Source organism: Periophthalmus magnuspinnatus, chromosome 18, assembly GCF_009829125.3.
Source record: "Periophthalmus magnuspinnatus isolate fPerMag1 chromosome 18, fPerMag1.2.pri, whole genome shotgun sequence".
NCBI classification, from domain to species: Eukaryota; Metazoa; Chordata; class Actinopteri; order Gobiiformes; family Gobiidae; genus Periophthalmus; species Periophthalmus magnuspinnatus.
This window is the reverse complement of record NC_047143.1, coordinates 17,806,734-17,828,703: the sequence shown is the minus strand read 5'-3', so window position 1 is coordinate 17,828,703 and position 21,970 is coordinate 17,806,734. Positions and strand designations below refer to the sequence as shown.

General features: G+C 37.9%; 2 protein-coding genes across 2 annotated transcripts; one reads left to right on the top strand and one right to left on the bottom strand.

Annotated features, from left to right (window-relative positions):
• Positions 1 to 2,218: 2,218 nt before the first annotated feature.
• zcchc4 (zinc finger, CCHC domain containing 4) lies at positions 2,219 to 15,621 on the bottom strand. Its single transcript, XM_033983496.2, has 13 exons — positions 15,377 to 15,621; positions 15,133 to 15,251; positions 14,969 to 15,051; positions 13,781 to 14,053; positions 12,605 to 12,685; positions 7,052 to 7,124; positions 6,568 to 6,718; positions 4,896 to 4,996; positions 4,696 to 4,817; positions 4,050 to 4,125; positions 3,924 to 3,975; positions 2,978 to 3,122; positions 2,219 to 2,403 (listed from the first exon to the last, which is right to left on the bottom strand). Exons 1-13 carry the CDS (start codon positions 15,450 to 15,452, stop codon positions 2,289 to 2,291), a joined length of 1,467 nt encoding a protein of 488 aa, XP_033839387.1. The 5' UTR covers positions 15,453 to 15,621; the 3' UTR covers positions 2,219 to 2,288.
• si:dkey-219e21.4 (E3 ubiquitin-protein ligase TRIM62) lies at positions 7,319 to 12,701 on the top strand. The gene is made up of 7 exons (XM_055229178.1): positions 7,319 to 7,423; positions 8,153 to 8,358; positions 9,462 to 9,557; positions 9,625 to 9,867; positions 10,189 to 10,208; positions 10,283 to 10,413; positions 11,019 to 12,701. Exons 2-7 carry the CDS (start codon positions 8,155 to 8,157, stop codon positions 11,618 to 11,620), a joined length of 1,296 nt encoding a protein of 431 aa, XP_055085153.1. The 5' UTR covers positions 7,319 to 7,423; positions 8,153 to 8,154; the 3' UTR covers positions 11,621 to 12,701.
• Positions 15,622 to 21,970: the final 6,349 nt, after the last annotated feature.

The following is a 21,970-nucleotide window of genomic DNA, read 5'->3' as shown; positions in this document are numbered from 1 at the left end:
CGCTGTGAGCTATGGGGAGGCGCATTGTACAAACCTGTCTGTCAGCTAATATGAAAGCTTTGCATGTCTTAAACTATAGGTATTAGGCATTCCCCTTTGGTGCTGGAAGGAGTCTGGTATTCAGTCTATTATGGGAAGTATTTTGTCCCCAGATGATCAGCGATGCACACAAGTGATACTATAAATAAACAACTTCTGCATTGTACGTTTGCAAGCAAGGACAGGACAAGCATTACAAACGCATAAATATGTCTTATGCTGGTACATATAGAAATCAAATTAAGAGACCTGGGCATATGGCAGAAAAGTAGGATGAGAATCTTGCAGAGGTCATATATGTGTCACTGGATAATTGGTTGGTTGGTGCCTCATCTTCTCCAGTGATAATATGTACATAGTGATCGGTGAAGGTTGAGGGGCCCATGCCACAGATTGGTAGCCACAGTTCACTTGGTCTACCCCAGAGCAACCGTGGCTATAATGCATACCATCAAGGGGTGAATGAGTAATGACTACTGTGCAGCACTTTGAGAGCCTTGGTCAACCCTGTAAAGCATTATACAAAGATTATACAAACGCACTACTATTTTTAGCAATGTTGTTTAAAATTGAAAATTGAATACAAGAGTAAAGAAAAAGAAAGAAAAAAAGAAAAATGCTCCTGTTCACACCTGAATTTTGGTAAACATACCTCTAATTAAAAAGCGGTGATAGTGTCTCAATGCAATGATCCTCCAACCCGAAGGTCGGAGGACTGATCCCCACTTGGACAAAGTTCTCTTGTTGTGTCCTTAGGCAAGACACTTTACCCATCTGGTGTGTGCATGAGTGATTGGTGGTGATCGATGGGTCTGATGGTACATATTGGCAGCCTCACTTACTACCACCGAGTATGGAATGATGATTAAGACTACAGTAGAGTGCTTTGAGAAGCTTTGACAAGCCTGTAACCCAAATAATAATAATAATAAAAAGTTAATGTGGTGGGTCGGAAGTTCCCTCCATATTCCTAAATATATTTGAATGAAAATGTAAAATTTCTGCAATCTCTTGGTGTTCTGCTCTTATGCACTATTTATTATTGAAATTGTTAAAATAAAATGCTGAAACCAAAACAATTACTTTTGAATTTTATTGCATTTTATTTGTTTTCAAACTAGAAGCTGCAACTTGAATATTTTAATAAAACTGAGGCTCATATTTTTTGTGGTTTTATTCATGTAAACAATTACCTCCACAGTGTATGAACATGACCTTTATAATGTTTTTATATGTTTCTTCTGTGTCTGTAGCACTCTGAGATTTCTCTGAAATGCAGTGCATTTCAGTGCAAATGAAGTGCAATACAAATAAAATAAATGTATTATTATTATTATTACCTACAAGAATTTGTGAAACATATTATTTTGATGACATCTACTGTATGCATTATATAGTTTGCAAGCTTTGAAAACAAAACTGTTGAGTCAGTGTCTGCTGGGAATGATCATGGTAGCTTTTTCTCATTATATTTAGAAACTGCACTTGAGTCTTTCCACCTTGTTTATCAAATCAAAACATCTCCAAAAGTTGTCTAACCACTCCAACTTCTGATTATATAGCAGATTAGAATACATCTGCTTTTCATTCCACCTTCAGAGTGTTACACTCAAATGTGTTGCTGCTTCAGATTCAAAATGTGAGAAAATAAGAATATTATAAAATGAATATTCTCAATAACATTAAAGACAGAGCTAGTGAATGTTACACAGGACCTACAAAGACCTCATGGTCAGGTGCTCATCAAAAATGAAACATTACATACAAAAGATACTCAAAAAGCCCTGTCAGATTTAATTTTGTGGCCATCTATGAAGACATTTTCAAGTCAAAACACATCTTTGTCAGTCTGAACAACACTATGTATCCAAGTACACATAATTTTTCATTTTCTTCATGCAAAATAATAATATTCTTTTGATATTCCTCACATACTTATGGACCAATGAATTTACTCTACAACGATGGCTTTATTATGTTGTTCAATAGGTCTCAAACTATGGTATGATTACAAAACAAGCTAAATCAATTTTATAAGTCTGAAATATCCTTGTGTGTACAAAATCATATTTCATTGCTTTCTGTAAACAAAAATGTTTTTATGCAACCCTTCTATGATGCACCGACCTATAATTCAGTAAACATAACAAAACGTCATTATTACAACACACTCCAATATGGTAAAGTTCCAATACTTTTATTTTTTAACATAATAGCCAAGTTAACTTTATAATATAACCAAGTTTGCATCATTGGCACAGAGCCGCTGCCTTTTTAGCTCTTCTTGCTGCACCCGACTTTCTCTTAGCTTTAGCCTTAAGGAGAGGTTCAATCTTGTTCCCCATTTTGAGTTTGGTACCATTTCTAAACAAAACACAATGAAAAAGCAAGTTACTGTATAATACACATTAAAGGGCTCATATTGCACTGTTTTCTGATCTATGTCATAATGCTGTTTCCTCAAACAACATTATAACATAGCCGGAATTGCATTTTGTTTCATTTACACATGTTTAACAGACCACCCCAGTATATTTAAGCTGATTTCTTCTGTGAAACAGAAAACAACTGTTCCTGTACTACCACATGACATCACAAGGTGGAAGTGCTTCACTGTGTTTTTAAACTCCATACACCTTCAATAGAATAATTTGTATAATTCCAGCACTGGAATTGCCAATCTCCAATGAACAAAAGCTAAGGAGCTGTTAACTTGAAACCTACCTCTTCACGACATCACAAAGTGGAACAGAGCATTTTGGAGATTATACAGACTAAAAATAAAAGTATACTCAAAAATATGTGAATGAAACAAAATAACTCCAGGTATGTTTTTGATGAGGTAACAACATTTTAACACGGCTTAACAATTTAGTAAAATTTTTGACAATATAGGCCCATTAAATAAGGATAAACCATAATGTTACAGTAGACGTACTTGCTGGTCCGTTGGGTGTCTTTGTGTGGACAGACTTTGCGCTTGTGTTTGAGACTGCCACAGTTGAAGCAGCCCTGTTCTTTGCTAGAGCCACAGGGGTGATCCGGAAGAGCGCAGTGGCCACATGCTCCACAGTGCTTCCAGGCTAAAAACAAAGTTATCATTTTTAAGGATTCTATATTCTACGAGTACATTCAAAGCTGGAGTGGAATGTTCAGGTTTTCAGAGTTGTCAGGTTTTCCCTTTAAAAAGCCCAAACCCATGAATGGACACACAAAAATATCAAACAAATTTTTTTTCTGATAAGCACTGCAACTGCGATTACATTTGCAATTTATGTTTTAATAATATGATTCCGTTCTAAGTTCACATTTTAAATTGTGTGCAGAAGAATAGACAAAAATACTGGAATATGAACTGACAAATTAATAGAAGAATCACATTTCAGAACATGTTTGTGCAGATCTAAACTACAGGGCTGGCAGTTTTTATGCAGAATAAGATAGGAAATTTTGTTGTTTGTGGAGGAAATTGTGGTATACTGGTTTTTTTTTTAACAGTCTTGTCTTGTATATTTTAGCCGAGACTGGATCTTTTAACGTGCAAGTTCCAAAAAGTTAAAATAAATAAATAGTGGAGCAATAAAAAAAATAAATGTTAACAATTCAACCCCTAACGTCCACAATTTGCAAGTAACTATCTCTTCCAAAATAGGCTTTGCAACTGCACCCAGAAGACTGTCACAATTGTAGTGGGCCCCCAATCAGTTATCTACCTTCACCACTCAACCAATCATCTTCAAAGCTAGTCAAACAGTAAGGCACAGTGATGGAGGAGGAGTGGGGGATAAAGTGCATTTACAAACTTGTCTATGCAAATAAATGACTCTACTGAATTCATTATATATCGGATGATGTATATCATAAAAGCAGTTGATTGTACTTACAGGGCTTAACACACTTCTCACAGGCAGAGCAGTGCTTCCATTCACGTCCATCCTGGAACAATAAATAAAAACAATTAATTGCAATTACTAGGGGTTTTACAGTGGGTCACGTTGGAGGAGTAGTACCTTAGATGGACACACATTGCATTTGGCACAGTGTTTGTTGAGGGACCAGACGTATCTCTCACACACAGAGCAAAATCTGAAAATAATATGATACAAGTAAACACATCTGTGTAAACCCTCAGTCATCCAGGTCTGATCCATAGCAAATGACAAAGTTAAAATCACCCTATTCAGCCCTTAATGACCCTGCTTATAAAGAGACATAACCTCTCCCTCATCTATAACTTCATCCTCAGACCAAAAAACAATGAGAACAACAGCAGGGTCGTTAAGGGTTGAATAGAGTAGTTCCAGCTGAAACTGGAGACAATAGATGTTCACAGTGTAGTTAGCCCCTCCCTTCAGATAGATATAAGGCAGTGGCCACCAGCAATCAGACCAGAACTGAAGAAGCGGCTTGGATGAGCAGCGAAACGTCTTCACGCTTACAACGATTTGTCCAGTTGAGAGAGTTTAACTTCATCATTTGCTATACAAGTAAACACTTTACTTTGTTCCTACATTATTGTGCATTGGTGATTTTCATATTCTACAATGCGATGATGTCATAATCCCAAATGAGGAGGCATAACATAGGGTCAAGTAGTTGTACCTGACCCACACCTGTATTAAATAACATTTGCTTATTTTCAGTAACCATGGACACCTGTAGCCCTCCTCTTTGGGCAGAACTAGGTCTCGGGGACAGATGTTGGTGAACAGTCTGACAGGAGACTGCTTCCGGCCAGTTTTCCCGTGTTTGTACAAGGGGTGGTTGTCATAGTCCACCTAGTCCCAAAACAAGGAAATGATATGATTTAAATAAATACATAGTTAAAGTTTGGTCATTTGTTATATTATTCATACCTGATAATCCAGCATTCTGAAGGATGGCAGACACTCCACAATGCGAGGTTCAAAAAAGTAAGGGAAGATCCACATCATTGGCATCTCTGCAACACTGTTGTCTGTAGATAAAATCATAATGTAAATAAAAGGTTAAACGTTTTCCAGTGCAGCAAGCAGAAATAGGGGTGTAGTGGGATAAGTATTTGGGTCATGCCACAAAGCCAGTGCCTTTCATGTCCCAAAGAAATACAAATTTATATATATATATATATATATATATTTTTATTTATAAACAAATAAATACATTTTTAGATGTGATTTTTTTCCATACAATTATGTAGACTTTTCTTTGTTATATTCTGTCATTTTTAACTATTTTAAATAATATTTAAGCAATTTTCAAAAAGTCAAATGTATGTTTTTGGGGATGTCCCCAAAGGGTTGGTCCGTATAGCAGCTGACACTTCTTACCCTGGACATGGACTATTTGAGCCACTTCCCTCTGGCAGGAGGCTACGGTCCATAGGGACCAGAACCTCTCGTCATACGAACGGTTTCTTCCCGTCTGCCGTTTGTCTCATGAACACTTTATAATATTTGCACAAAATTGGACACTTTATAACACCGGTCTCTTTAATAAGTCATGTTTGCACTGTTGTTATGATGCTGCTGTTGTATATATTTTCTATCTTTAAGTATTTTATTAGATTTTGTAAGCATATCTTTTTTAACTTTGTGCATGCCCTTATTTGTATTTATTCAGTGTGTTTTATGTTGCACTTTATCACCGAAGTAAGTTCCTAGTTTGTGAACTGTGTTCACAAACGATGGCAATAAAAGGATTCTGATTCTGATTCTCAGCAAGATGAAATGTGTGCAAATCTTTGGGAAAACCTTAAAGAAATAACTTTGAGCTAAATGGGTCAGTCATGAAAATAATTTATTTTATTTCCTATGTATTATTTTATGCAGTGTCTCTAAACATTTGTCATCCCTGTTACCATCCTTCAAAATTCCTCGTTAACATTCTAGTGACATCATCAACAAGAATTTGTTATATCTAGAAGACATGTTCCCACAGTCCCAATCTCTTTCTTTTCAATATTTTATATTTTTTAATGTTTTAGAAAATTTAGAAGGGATGGGTCATTTTTGTCACATCATTCCTGTTACCATTTTTTGATGTATTCGTCAACATATTTAGCTGATCAAATTAATATAATATAAAATTAATAATATAGACAAATAATTTACTTTCAGTGTGTACAGCGTGAGCCTCTGTACTAGCTAGCATGGACTAGAAATTGGCAAAGTTGTTTAAAAATGCTGTCCCTGCTTAGACTGCTGCCCCCGTGACCCGGCCCCGGATAAGAGGAAGAAAATGGAAGGATGGATGGATTGATTGTTGAAAGTGTCATTCCTGTTACTCTCATTTTTGTTACCAGACTGCTAATTTTTAATAGCGCATTCCCATTTAAAATAAAAGTAAGTTTTAGTTGGGCCAACATTTTTTTGATAGTTTAATATGTGCTTATTTCAAAAATGCAACTCCTATAACTATAATTTTTTACTTGAAAAAAGCACAGATTTTGTGGAATGATTCTAGAGGGTTGCCAATTCAGACCCGAGCACATACTGTTGTTGTGCAAGACGCTTGTAAATAAAGTAGATAAAATAAAATAATTCTTACCGCTGCTCTGTTGTGTTTTCCATGCGTGAGAGAGAAGAGAGAAGCTGTTGGCCAGAGGTTTTACCAGGCCCCCGAATGGAGGGTCTGCCACCATCACCACCTTATCTCCATCCGACTCTGAGAGGAAACTCTGGAGAACGCTCCTGGAAGCCTGCAAAAATAACAACGTAATTAAAGAGGACGCATTTTACTTCTATGGGGTATTAACTGTGAACACATCATATTTAGACCATGGTACCTTTTATTATTTTGAAAATGCTATATTCGCAAAAACATAATATGTTTTAGTTTTGTTTTTGACATTCTGAGTCCCCGCTCTCACTTTTGCTCCTTGCGCTAAACCACTGTGTCTTCAGGGTGCTACCACAACACAATCTGCAAGCATGAAACTACTGCACATCGCATTACATTTGTGAAGTTGTAGTGTATTGTTTTGAAACCTTTAAAACGTAATTACTTTGTTTTATTTATTTTGAATCCTCACCTCTCCTCCAAAGAAGTAGTGGTTGAACATGTTGTAGTGGCAGAACTCCCCCTGGCTGTAGAACTGTGCGTACCTGAAACACACAATACGTCAAGTATTTGAATATCAGTACTATTAGTATTAGCATGTTAGGACTTATCTGCTGCACATGCACAAGACAAACAACAGGGACGCGGGTCATGTGGTGCATCTCCCCGGTAATGCACGGCGGACTGGGTGTAGTGCAGGCCCTGGCTTGCACAAATATCAACACACCCACCCAAAGAGAGAGCAGCTAAAGCATTCTTCTGGGACTTAGAAAAGGTACAAGGTGTAAAACGGTGTCGGGAAGAACTGGTGATCAAGTAAGATAATCTACAATAGGAGAAGGAAGTAAGTAGTTAGCAAATCTTATAATGGTATGTAATGCATGTGCTCAAATGACAAGCATAACCCAGTGCATGACAAGTTGAGTAATGAGTTTTTTACATTGACACGGTGTTTCCTATATTAATCTTATTACATTATTAAAGGTGCACTATGGAACTTTTCTGGATGCCACCTGCTTGTCTCCAAGCTTTTGCCTTGCCCGTAATGTTTCACAGTATGTGTAAGTTACAGGTCAGATCTGTGGAAAGCTGGCCCCCCACACAGCCAGAATGCATGTGTTATTTTTAGCTATAAAAACACCTGAAATTAAATCAGTGCAAGATAAAGAAGTTTAATGCCATACTGCAGGACACTCAAAACTAAGGAGTAAAATCTCCATGGAAACAAGCAGTTGATGGATCCTCCACCAGAAAATTATGTAGTGTAGAGCAAGCCAGAACAAGTCACGCATTGTTTCTGGACTAGTTTTACTTCTATGGTTGGTATTTTCTTTTAAAAAACAAAAAGAAAAGAAAACATCAAAAGAGGTGAGATAAGATGTGTTGCACTCCTCTTTACAATCCTCGTCCAGACCTAATCCTAATAGACGTCAACATTAGGCTCAAAGCGAAAACTAGTACAATCGAGAACTTCTTCTGGGAAAGCTCAATTTCCAAAAAATGGTTTTCCTTAAAAAGGAGACAATATTTCTGCCAAAGAGTGTTTGTTGAGAATGACCCAATTCTTGAGCAGAAATGTCCAGTGAGGAAGAATCACCTGTTGCCCAGTCTGCCCTGTCAGTGCAAAGAGGAGCGGGGGTGCCATCTACATGTGGGCAGAGTGTACTGCAGGACGCTATGAGCCTGACTCCACTGGACTCAACAGAAGACAGGGTCCAGCCATTCCCTCGATCGCCACAGCTGCAGAGGAGGTCAGCCAAAGCAGCACCACCCACTCAGGTATAAAACAATGTGGGTGGGCGATATTGACAAAAATTTATATCTTGATTTTTTTTTGGCATTATCTCCATCATGATTGGTGGAGGATCAAGTACACACAAAACAGGACCAAAATGGACCATAAAAGTAACCACAAAAAGTACAGAAATATCATTTTATATGGTAACTGGGAGTTTGCACTAGAGGTTTCTGCTCATTCCATTTTAGCTCAGCTTTAATTGTTATATTTACATATTCAATATTTGCTATATATTGCATATCTTCAGAACAACAATTGCAATATTATCACTTGTTAGATATGTAGCCCACCCCTATAAAACAGTAGCCTTTTTATCATAACAACTGTCTTTTCATCATCATGCCTCATTATGAAGCACCTACTCAGTGAATTAGCAATTCAAACTTTGCAAATTTCGGTACTGCCTCCTAAGATCTTGTTTTATTTTTAACATCCGAGTTTATTCAAGTCTGAGACAGGCAAAAAGCACAAATGGTGATACCAACCTTATAATGTTTGTATGCATTTTGTCTAACCAATAGGTCGTGCTCACTTATTAAAATTTGATGATGTTATAAGTTCAGATGGAGGGCAGGGGACTATATAACTGTAAGGGAGATTTACAATTTTTGAAGGAAATATATATATATATATATATATATATATATATATATATATATATATATATATATATATATATATATATATATATATATATATATAAAAATAAAAATAAAAACTTTCAATTCCAATTCCATATTGTGCTATATTAATCTTGTCATTGTTGTGAGTTGAAAATACTTTAAAACCATATCTTTGGGGTTGAACTGCCCCACTGTCTGAAACTTTTGGGAATAACTTATTTTCTGACAGAAAATAAACAAAAATTAAATCATGTGGATAGACACAGTAACTAGATATTAACCATAAACCAAGCAAAAAAAAATAAATCTGCTATCTTACAGACAGGTAGCAAATTCTACCATAGGATGTTAAACTATATGGATTCTAGAATGTTGGGATTCTTTTACTTTGGGTCTTACTACAGTCATTTTTGTAAATCAGTGACCATAAAAAACAAACATTGAACGTATTAATCCAACAGGAGCAGCTGTCACAGAGGGTGGAGGAGCTACAGGCCCAGAAGACCAAGACTGAAGCTCGCATCCAATCGCTTAAAAAACGCAGGGCAGACCTTGCAGTGAGTACTCGATTTTTCCTATATAACAATAAAAAAGAGCCAAAAATAAACAAATAATTTGATTTAGACGAGAACTGATGTGATGAAGCAGCAGATTCATGCCCAGTTTGAGGCCATGCGAGCAGTGCTAAAGCAGGATGAACAAGCTGTTATAGAGACTCTGGACATAGACATGAAGAGGACTCGGGAAATGCTAGGCCAAGTCCTCAAGACCTGGAATCAACATCTGCACCAGCTGTCAAGAACAATAAGCATCACGCAGCAAGCAGTCAAAGACACCCGGACGGCAGCTCCCGGTGGACAAATGGAGGTATGACACGACCCAAAGCATAAGGTGTAGGCAAAATAAAGGAGGCAAAAATGTAAACCAGATAATATCACAACTGTTGTTTTGGAGATGCAAAATTAGCATATCGACTATGGTTAAAACTATTAAAATTACTGCAAAAATAAACAAAACAGAAACGTCTAGTGCAACTTTCCAAACAAGATATTTCAGACCTATTCATGTTAATTTTATGGGTCATTCATGTTTTGTGCAATACTTCTAGTAAAATATTACTGAAATAATCCAAAAAACAACAACAAACTGCTTAACAAAATACCAATCATTCTTGTGTTTTGTTTTTAGGACAAGAACGAGATCATCAAGTAAGATTCCATTAAAACTGAAGTAGTGGCTTTTGTACTTCAGTTACTAACTATAACTACATGACCCTCTCCAGTTTACAGAAGTCTGACGGAGCGGAAGAGAACATTCGATTGGACGAGGAGCGTTTTGAGAAGCTGGTTCAAATGCTCTCGTCAGTCTGCAAAGAGCTGAGGGCTCAACTGCAGAGGAAGAACCTGCTGCTGGGTACGTGGACTAAGTTTACACATGTGTGGATAATCTTTAAAAGGGTTATAGGGAGAAATATTTTTAATCATTTTGCAACATTGGGTTAATAAAAGATATATTCATGGGATTTGGCTTCCTGTGTATATGCCCCATTCAGAGCACTCTTCATTCAGAGGATATCATTATTAATTACCATGACATTGGTGCCAAGCTTTCATCACCCTGAAACTCATGGACAGCCACGGTAATTTAGACATGTCTAGTTGATTCAATAACATTATTTAAAAATTATGCCACAGTATATTGTTTTTTTAAATTGAAAACAGGGAAAATTTTGAATAAATAAGGTACTAATAAACAATAAACCATTCATACAAACAAAATAAACAACATTTTAAACCTTTTGCCACTTGAATGTATATAATCTATTTGATCACTTTACAATTGGGATCCCCAATTTAGACTATATGACTCAGAAAGTTTTCAATAATCACGACTTTACATGACACTGTAACATTCCAACTACAAAAAAAGCCTTGTGTATAATTTAGACACATCTCATACAGATTTTTTCTTACTCTGTCACCAAAAACAAGTAACTGAATTCCACCATTTTTTTCCAGACCTGCTGCCTGCAGTGGTCGACCCTCAGACATGCCACCCACAACTCAATGCCACCTCAGATGGCAAAGGCCTGTTCTATAGAGCAGCCTGTTCATCCCCGGAGCACCCCCTTAAGTTTGATCAAGTGTGCTGCGGTCTTGGCTCTGCCCCTCTTTGCTCTGGTCAGGGATACTGGGAGGTAGACGTGCGCTGCTGTTCCAGTTGGGCAGTGGGCGTGGCTTATGAGAGACTGGAGAGGAAGGGGCGGGACAAAGGATCCAAACTTGGTCGTAATAGAAACTCGTGGTGCGTGGAGTACAGGAACGAAAAGTTGTTGGCCTGGCACAATGACAGAAACATGGTATGTCATTGGGTGGGCGTGGGGCGGTCGCGACTGAGTAGGGTGGGCATGTGGGTGCAGTTCGATAAGGGTCAGCTGGTGTTCTTCGACGCAGAAACCATGAGCGTGCTGCATAGCTTCTCCGCTGTCATGACGACAGTGTTTGACCGGGCTCACCATCAGTTCACCGAGCCCCTGTACCCAGCGGTGCGCTTCATCAAACCGGATGCCCAAGAATGGCCCAACCACATGGAGTTCTGCCACAGAACACTCCCTTTATAGCTCACTTGCTTCACATCTTACTCATATTCAAGATAGAAGACATATTATATACTTTTTTAGGGAATTCAGTAAGAGACTTTCGGATATGTAAATGTCATTTTACATTTAGTTGATTCATTGACTTAATAAAAAGGAAAGGCTGTGTTCTAAACTGCAGAATTCAATCTCTGCAACTGGCCTCACCTCTTCATACTGGCATTTCACCATAACGCACAGCCAATTTTCATTTATGGTGCTTTGATTAAGTATCGTATGGGGTAAGTAAAAAGCAATCCTTGAGCGGAGATATGGGGTAGGTGCAAACACATCTTTTACAAGCCATCAAGCCTCAAATGGCTCACTATGGCTCACTAAAACATGCATAAATCACTCAAATTGCAACTTGGATATACTAGTGGTATTAAAACCTATTATAACATCATAAAATTTCATTTTGCATAATACATCATTAAGGATTCGCAGAGCATTGCCTGTTACTGTTTAACCCTTTAAGGACTGAGTTTACTATGGGCCAGTATAGGTCACCTATATTTTTGTTAGCCATAAAAATCATATTAAAGGAAGTATCAGAATTTACTGCATTTTTTCACACATCTACTTCTATTTTTCACTTTCATCTGTATTTTTTCTTTTACGCATCGAGTAAATGACCGCAGCACCCGCGCTCTCATTCGTCACCTTCGCGGAGCAACAGAGGCAGATTACCGTAACTCACAGAAAAATATTTAAATAGCCCCGTGCCTCCGCTTTGAGACGCTGTTTGACTTTACATGAGAGCACGACTGGTTGCGGAGTTACGCTGCTGAAAAGTCCGCATCTGCGCGGACACAAGGTTCCCTCCTTCTTGATTTAAAAAATGTCCAAATTGCATTTTCACTACTGTCGTGCACTTTTTCAAATAAATACTGTCACACTAGCAAAATACAATTTCATTCTGGCCTATAATTAAAAGACGTGGAGGGGCATTTTTGACATGCTACTCACCTGAAGTCAATGTCCAGCAGCAGACTTTGCATGGGCGTGTCTTTCTTCTCCAGGTTTCTTAACTTAATCAGCTCATGCAGTCTGCAGAGAGCAAAGAAAATATATTATTATAAAAAGTAAAGCATTGTAATATAACTTGTGTAGCATAGAAACAAATCATTCAAACTGTATTATAAAAAATGTACATTGTCCTTCAGTGCAATATTGAAATAAAATAAATAATTGATATATCCAACAGTTGGGCTTCTTTTTACACCTAATTATATATGTCCACATAAGGTATACCATCATAATATAGATGTATTAACAATATCACATCTTTCTTTGGGGCTAATCCCTGCCTACTGCAAATGCTCCAGTGATTCAAGTTTTATGCCAGTACAGTATCATAATTTATTCAACTACTACAAATTAACTTACAAATCAAGTACTGTTGTGTGTTGGGGCGACAGTGGCTCAGTGGTTAGAGTGTTGGTCCCCCAACCCCCAACCCCGGTCGGAGGATCGAGTCCCGCTCGGACCAAGTTCTGTCATTGTGTCCTTAGGCAAGACACTTCACCCACATTGCCTAGTATGAAAGTAGTGTGTGTGCGAATGATAGGTGGTGGTCGGAGGGGCCGATGGCACAGATTGGCAGCCTCACTTCCGTCAGTCTGCCCCAGGGCAGCTGTGGCTACAATAGTAGCTTACCCCCACCAAGTGTGGAAATGAATGAATAATGACTATAGTGTAGCGCTTTGAAAAAGCACATTACAAGTGTAAGCCATTATTTTTACTGTGAGAAAAGGCATCACAATTGTGTGATTATTCAAAACCTTCTCTATCCTTCTGAGTGATAAAGTTAAGTTATTGACACATTTGCAGTCAGATACAAAAGCATTTTATAATACTTTTTTTTTTAATAGACTGAATTGAAATGACTCAATTTAGCTTCACAAATTTACTGTCACATGAATAATCACAATCGCTGATGAACCTAATTTTCTTGACATCCCCAGTCACAATACCAAAATTTTCAGCTCAATTTTGATTCCAAGAAAAAAGCTCAATATCTTCCAAAAAGACCATCTAGTCTCTCATTGATAGTTTTATTATCAATTATCATACAGTCAGGTTTTAATTCAACATCAATACCATGATATATGTATCACAAATAGCACATACAAAAATTGTTACCTTGGGGTGCCCACGCATAGCACCTTCTTGAAGCCGAGACTGACCAGCGTATTGAGCAGAAAGTGTGCAGTCCGGTCAGCGAACAGGTACTGGGCGTTGCTCTTCTTGTTCTCCAGAGGTCGGAGCAGAACACTGGGCCTCCTCAGCTGAGCACTAGTCACCTCAGAGAGTCTGTGAGAGGAGTGAGCAGCCTGTTCCCCTGGCAACAGCAGCAACTGACACTCTACACAGAACTTCTTCTCATGCAGCAGTAAGCCCACAAACTTTTTCAACCTATCAGAAGTAAAGGACATTTTATCATCAACTATTTAAGAAGAAATGCATTATCAATATGGTTCATGTAAAGTATTCTATAGGAAACTGATATACTGTTAAATATGACAAAATTTGGGTAATATCGAACAGAACAAGCTCTGATAACTATATTGAAAAGAGATGTTTGAGAATGTTCAAGATATACGAAGTTTTACTGTTGCAATATTTGCTAAATTTAAAATCATTATATTGGTTTTTTGGTCTTCCTTTGGGGTAGGTTATGGTTTGAACTACTGCAGCAATAGCAGAGCCCTATTTTAGTAGTTTGTTGGTACTTGGAAAGCCAAATTTTTTCTAGGCGATACTTTGCATGAAAATTTTGAGAACCATATGTCTATGGTAAATCTATGTTTGGTGGATATATCGGGACAATATTTGACCTTTTTAGCACATTGGCTATCAGTCTTAAATTTCCAGCACAGGCCGATGCTTTGTTTTGGCCTACCTGCTGCCTAAAGAATTCACATAAAGCTTTATTTGAACACTTTAGTGGAAAGAGATAACTGTACAAAACATGACAACACAGTTCTTTTGATGGTTTATGGTAAAAAAAAAGGGGCTATGGGCGAGTTTGGAGTAAACTGAAAGTACAGAATAATCACAATCATCCCCAATATTGGCAGATCGTAACAGCCTTCGGATCCTCTGGATTCGAAACAATCAGTATCAGTTTTGTGGTTTGTCTTCAAATCTACTTAATGTACTTAAGCGGGACATCTATAGGCAGGTTTTAGTACATTTCTGAGGTTGCAAAAATACCATCTGATTATCATTACTGTAAAAACTCCCTAAAATATGACATTCATCACCATAACACCCAGCTATAAAACCTATCAAGAGAGTACAGATGTCAACATGTATAACAGTTCTTACCTGGCACAGTACTGCTTATGGGTAAAAGGTGGCAACTTCGCCTTATTTTCCTCTTCTCTTGCGAGCTGCCTGGCCTCTGACACCTGCCACAAACATAAAAGTCCTACTTTGTAAAACCATAGCTATGCACTGTCTTAATTCTTACTATAATCTACAGCTCTTACCTTCTCATCCTCCCACTGGAAGAAGTGGCAGTCTTTTCTGTCTCTGCAAGCTGAGCAGGCGTAGAACCTTCTGCCTTTAGAGCCCCCCTCACAAACTTTCTCAAATAATAAAGTGGGGCCTGGACATTGTCAATAACAGGACTATGATGAAATATGCATGTAGTAGAAAGCCAAAAAGCATGCACCTAACTGCAATCTAAAATATCATTAAATAACCAGTGGCAGTCATGTTTTGGATACGTACCGTGAGGACAGCAAGGCGCTGGTCCGTCTTTTTCGTTAAGAACCAACTCTATTCCCAATGACTCACAGCTCTCCATATCTCGGTAGTTTTATGCCTTCGCAAAGTATATTCAGTTACACTATGATTGACAAAAGCAGTATAAAAACGCTCTTAATACTGTATATTCACGCATGTCGTAAAAAAACACGAGAAAAACAACACCATGCGCGAACCGACAGTCGCTGGAGTATGACGTCACCAGTCGCACAGAAATCTGAGTGGTTGAGTTTAAAGCGACCCCGGAAGTCTTTCAGATAAAGCTTTTTTTTTAAAAAACAACCAAAAAAACAAACGATATTATGCGTTAAAACTCGGAAACAAAAGATAAAAACACGTTGTAAAATGATATTTACTGGAAATACAAAATAAACACTTTTGTAATAGAATTAAGGCACTAATTGTCGTAAAAGAAATGTCTGAACTGTCTCCTACTAGTAAATGGGATGGATTAAAAAGATTAGTTTTGAGGGAAAATCTCGCTAGCAAACTAAATTGCATAACCTGTATACAATAAAAACTAAACTAATCCACTGGTCCATATTCACCTGCTGCCAGTGAGATATAGATCTGAGTGTCATCTGCATAGTTGTGGTAAGACACATTATTGCTGCGTATTAACTGGCCTAACGGCAGCATGTAGAGATTGACCAGCAGGGGTACCTGTGGGGTATCCCACAGGTCAGGGACATTTTATCTGATATACATTTTCCAATTTCAACAAAGTACTCCCTGTTTTCTAAATAGGACTTGAACCAGTCCCCTAGTCTCTGTAAGAGAATCCCATGATCCACAGTGTCAAAGACAGCACTCAGATCTAACAGGATCAAGACTGAGACTTTGCCTGCATCAGTGTTCATGCGGATGCCATTTGTCACCTTGATAAGAGCAGTCTCAGTGATGTGGTGGGGTCTAAAACCTGATTGGAAGACATCAAAGGAGTTGTTCATTTCGAGGAAGTTAATAAGTTGTTGGTAAACAACTTTTTCGAGGACTTTGCCTAAAAACGGCAGATTTGAGATCGGTCGATAATTGTTCAATATTGTGGCATCAAGACTGCTCTTCTTTAGGAGAGGCTTGATAACCGCAGTTTTCAAAGCGCTTGGGAATGTTCCAGATTGAAGTGACATATTAACTATGTGAGTGAGTGGTGACAGCAAACTGTTGAGCACAGACTTTAGAAATTTAGTGGGTAACACATCGAGGCAGCATGTAGATGAACTCAGACTGGTGACAATCTCTTGGACAGTTTTGTCAGTTACAGGTGCAAAGTGAGTCAGCTCTAAGTGTCTAGGTGGGTGCTGGGTTGTTATTTGCGTTGTGGAATTTATGGCATTTTTAATGCCCTGAACCTTGTCATTAAAGAACACTGCAAACTCATTGCACTTAGATGTGGGAATTAGTTCTAACGGCAGTGGAGCTGGGGGGTTTGTTAATCTGTTTACCGTTGCAAACAGGACACGAGAGTTGTTACTACAACTTCCAATAATGTCAGAAAAATACCTTTGCCTTGTTCTACATAAACTGTGGTTGTACATATACATCTTTTCTCTGTAAATCTCATAATGAATCTGGAGCTTTGACTTGCGCCATTCCCGCTCGGCCCTCCGGCACTCCCTTTTCTGTGCCCTGACCAAGTCATCATTCCTCCATGGCGCTTTCTGCTTATCTTTAACCATTTTAACCTTCATTGGGGCAATGGTGTCCAGAACATTCAAAACACTCGAAGTTACAGAGTTCAACAAATCATCAACATTAGAACATGAGGCATTTTCAAAGTGTATCATTTCCATGAACAGTGCACCTGTGTTATCATTCATGTGTCTCCTTCGAACAACTGCAGGACCAGCCGCTGGTTTGGGAATAACAGACAGGTCAAAGAAGACACACAGAAATGATCAGACAGAGCAACATCCACCACATTGACATTTGAAATATTTACTCCTTTTGTAATGAGCAGGTCCAGAGTGTGTCCTCTGTTGTGGGTGGGCTCGCTGACATGCTGAGTCAGACCAAAGGTTTCAAGGACAGAACTGAGCTCTTTAGCCTTTCTGTCAAACACATTATCCACATGTACATTAAAATCACCTGTAATGACTAAACCATCAAAGTCTGTGCATACGACTGAAAGCATCTCAGTAAAATCATCAATAAAACTCAGACAGTGCTGGGGAAGTTTGTATATGACTAAGTAGAGTATGAAGAGGGATTGTTCTAGCTCCATTTTAAATGAAACATACTCAAAAGATGAAAACACCCCAAATGGCAATCTGTGAGTAACTAAATTATCTCTAAAAATGCACACACACCTCCACCCTTTTTGTTTACTCGTGTTTCAGATTCAAATTTGAAGTTGGGTGGAGTTGATTCCACTAGAACTGCATTACCTGTGTTTTTGTCAAGCCATGTTTCGGTTATAAACATAAAGTCAAGACTAAAAGAAGAAATAAAATCATTAATTAAAAAGGATTTGTTACATAAAGATCTGACATTGAGCACAGCAAGTTTCAGATTAGTTTCAGTAGGACTGGATGTTACCGTCTTACAGGGAATGTAAACTAAATGTCTCTGATTGGACAGTTTAACTGTCCTTCTGTTAATCAGTCTACGTGTTGTATCTGTAGATATAGCTCCATCACAGGGCCTCAGCATGATATTATTTTTATCATGACTGTATGTCCTGAGACAGCATGAGACTGAGTTCTAGATGGTCGGGAAGGGCCATAGGTGAAGGTGGGAAGGAAAAGGAGAGTGAGGATTCCCTAGAGGGAGTAGATGTAGCAAAGGGGACCCAGGGCTGGTCTGTGGGCAGGGGAGGTGATGTGGGTGCTGCTGCGACTGAAACCTCTGCTGGGGCTGTCACAGACAGGTTCAAGGCCTGTGATGTGGGCCCTGAGGGAAGTGACGCAGGAGATGCATCCTTCACTTTTGAATCCTTCACTGGGGGAGATGGTTGTGCTGCTGGTCGTGAGTCCTTAGCTGGGGGAGGTGGTGGTTGTAGTTGTGGTGCTGCTGGTGGTGCTGACACATTGGCTCGGTCTCTGGTTGGTGCAGCAGGTATGCTTCTCTCATTCCTCTTTTCTCTCACTGGCCCAGGACCCTGTCCAGGCCGGTTTCTCAGAGTGTGGAGGAGGTTATCCGTCAACACTCTCACTCCACCTCTGCTCAGGTGCAGGCCATTTCCCTTGAACAGGTCCTCTCGTTTCCAGAATAGATCAAAGTTCTCAATGTAGTGCAGACCTCTGGCTGCACATTCGTTGAACAGCAATGTGTTCAGCTGAAGCAGCCGGGTAAATTTGTTCATCTTCCTTCTGTCTATGGTAGGAAGAGGTCCACTGATGAAAGTCTTAACCTCCACTTTATCAAGCTCCTCAAATAATTCAATGAAATGCTTTTTCAAGATTTCAGTCTGATTCATTCTGGTGTCAACTACACCCACGTGCACAATCAGCTGCTTAGCTCCTTGGTATGTTGACAAAACTTTTGGGAGGAGTTTTGTAATCTCAGAGGCAGTGTGACTGGGGTACGAGCAAGTTTTGATTCCTCTGTGAGTCACATCTCTGATAGCACCGTCTCCTAGCAGCAGCGTATCTCTGACCTTGACGTTTGGCACAGACCGCCTGTCTGCCGCCGCTCTTTTGCCAACTTCATTGCTCTTGTTTTGCGACAAAAATCCATTTTCCGTTTGTATATTAACATCAACATCAGTCTGTGACAGTGGTAAAAATCTGTTTGTAAGCTGTATTTTGGGTGATGTAACTATATTAGCATTGTGTCTTATCAATTGTCGCGTTGGCTTGAAATTCTTGTCTTTACAAAGTTTTAGAAAAGACACCGTATCACTCAGGTTTAAGTTGAAAGTAGCAGTTTTTTCACTCTCTTCTCTGAAAGTAACTGTAGGCTGCTTACCGTTGGAGGTCACAGGGAGGGTTCGGTGAAGTCCTTTTTCAGATTCTAAAACAAATATCCATGCTTGTAGCTCAATAATTTGTTGTTGATAGTTCCGACAGCTTTCGTGTTTAAAGAGTGTTTTTAAAGGGTGCAAACGAGTGGGTGAGAGAGTTGCAGATTGGGTGATTATTTATGTTTTGATTTGTGTGATTTTAATGTCTTTCTTATTCTGTAAAGCACTTTGAATTACCTTATGTACGAATTGTGCTATACAAATAAACTTGCCTTGCCTTGCCAATATACATTGTACATCGTGTATATATATATATGCTTTGTTTGTATAATACAGACAAAGTAAGGGGCTTTTGTCTGCTCTAGAGCTAAATGGATTGAAGATTTAGAGAATAATTTCACCTAATTAATTCATCTGTAGTTTCTTATATAATCTGCAGATTATAGTTTAACTGATGAGCCTAATGCTATAAATTATAGAATAAAAAAAAAAAAATACACTGCCAAATTTTCACCTCAAGGTGCATCTTCTTTTTTAATTATATAAAAGGTAAAACTCCTTTAATTAATTCAAACTTTAAAAATGTAAGTGAATCAGAAATTACTTTAGCTGAACTCAACATTAACTGTTAACATGTAACTCAGATGGCTGATGGCAAATCACCAGGCCCTGACAGGATCATTATAGAATTTTATCACTTTTTTCTGGAATGACATTAACAACTTTTATTAGAAGCCTTTAAAGAGTGCACTGACAAACAGACATTAATACCCACCGTTAAAAGAGTAATCATTTCCTTATTATCAGAGCCAAATTAAGACAAGTTACTTTGTGACAATTTGAGGCCTATTACACTATAAGTGTGTGATTCACGTGCCAAATAACTGATAAGACACAATTGGCTTTTCATATTTTCATATATTCATCACCTCACTCAGTATTAGACATTTTATTTTGTTTCTAGACTTTTTTCAAGGCTTCTGACTCTTTAAAGCATCCTTTTCTGTTTAGGACTATGGAAACATTTGGCTTTGGGTCTAAATTATGTAACATTAGAATGCTTTATAGAGACATAAGCAGTTGTGCTGCTGTCAAACAGGGTTTTTTAACAGTTTTATTTTGTTTTTTTGTTTTTTGTGAAATGTGGCAAAAGCCAAGGATGTCCAATTAGCCCAATTTTGTATATTATGGCAGGTGCAATTATGGCAATTCTTCAGACACTGAAGGTGTTAATATTATGGGAAAATATTTTTTATTAGTCTGTTTGCTGATGATATAGCAGTTCTTAAAGGACTACAGATGGAAATTAGCATTTTGCTAAATCTGGTGCAGCCATCTTTTTAATGTATCTGCACATTGTCCTTCAAATAAATAAATAAATAAATAAATAAATAAATAAATAAATAAATAAATATATAAATAAATAAAAACAACAATATAGTGTGGAGAATTTGGTTTGTTTTGTTAAAGTGGGATTTTGATATGTCCAAAACACCTATGAAATTGTCAACGTTTCATAGGCAAGCTCTACAGTTTGGGAAATTTGTCTCCACACAAATCTGTGCTATAGAAAACCAGGGTGATAACTTAACAAGAAATCCTTGTTCAAATCAGACTGGAGTGAAAGTGGGGTTTGTTCTATATATGATTTGATGAATACAGATGGATCTCTCTCATCTCTCTCTCACATAAAAAAGATAAAGTTTTGGTTAATGGTTATGCTCAGATCTGCAATGCAATTCTCTTATGCAAAGTACACTAAATGTCGTTTGTTTTTCTGCCTTGTCAGCTTCTGCCGATTTTGTTTTCGGTTTATGCAATGTCTGACACTTCTCCATTTTTCAGGAAGAACTATATTGAATGCAATCTTTTGTATGTACCCTGACTTGTATTCTACTATAAAAACTAGAAAAATTGAATGCCACAATAAACAAGTGGTTATTTGCAGCTGCTAAAAAGATATTTGCACTGTTTGAAATGACGATAGCGGAGTCCCCAAATGTAACAACAAGATTCATATAGACTTTGCAGTAGTTCAGTCCAAGAACACTTGAAAAACAGCGACATTTCGGCTGTTCAGTCTCTTAGAAAACCTTCATCCAAAGACGTCATATCAACTGACATATTTTCACACACTAATGTTAAGAAATTAAACAGAAATTGGTTCAACTTCAAACCTAAAGGGCCCATATTATGCTACCTTCTGATCTATGTTATACTGTTGTTTCCCCATAATAAACATACCTGGATATATAGGCTGAGTTCTTCTCTCAAACTGAAAACACTTGAGATGTCATGTGGTAATGCAGGAAGTGCTCCACTGTGTTTTAAAAACTCCATACACCTGGAATCATTTCAATAATTTCAGCACTGGAATTGCCAGTCTTTACTGAACAAAAGGTAAAATGTAGCTGTGTAAATGAAAAAAAAAACAAAAAAACAAAAAAACAAAACAAAAAAAACAAAAAACAAAAAACAAACCCTACAACTCCAGGTATGTTCAAGGAGGTAACAAAGAGCTAACATGGCTTAGAGTCAATTTTGCATAATATAGGACCTATAACCAAAAGAAGATCGGCCTATCGTCTAAAAGCAACAGGCAAAAATTCATATAAAAATGCTGATATTTAACAGGAGATATTCATTGCTTTCCT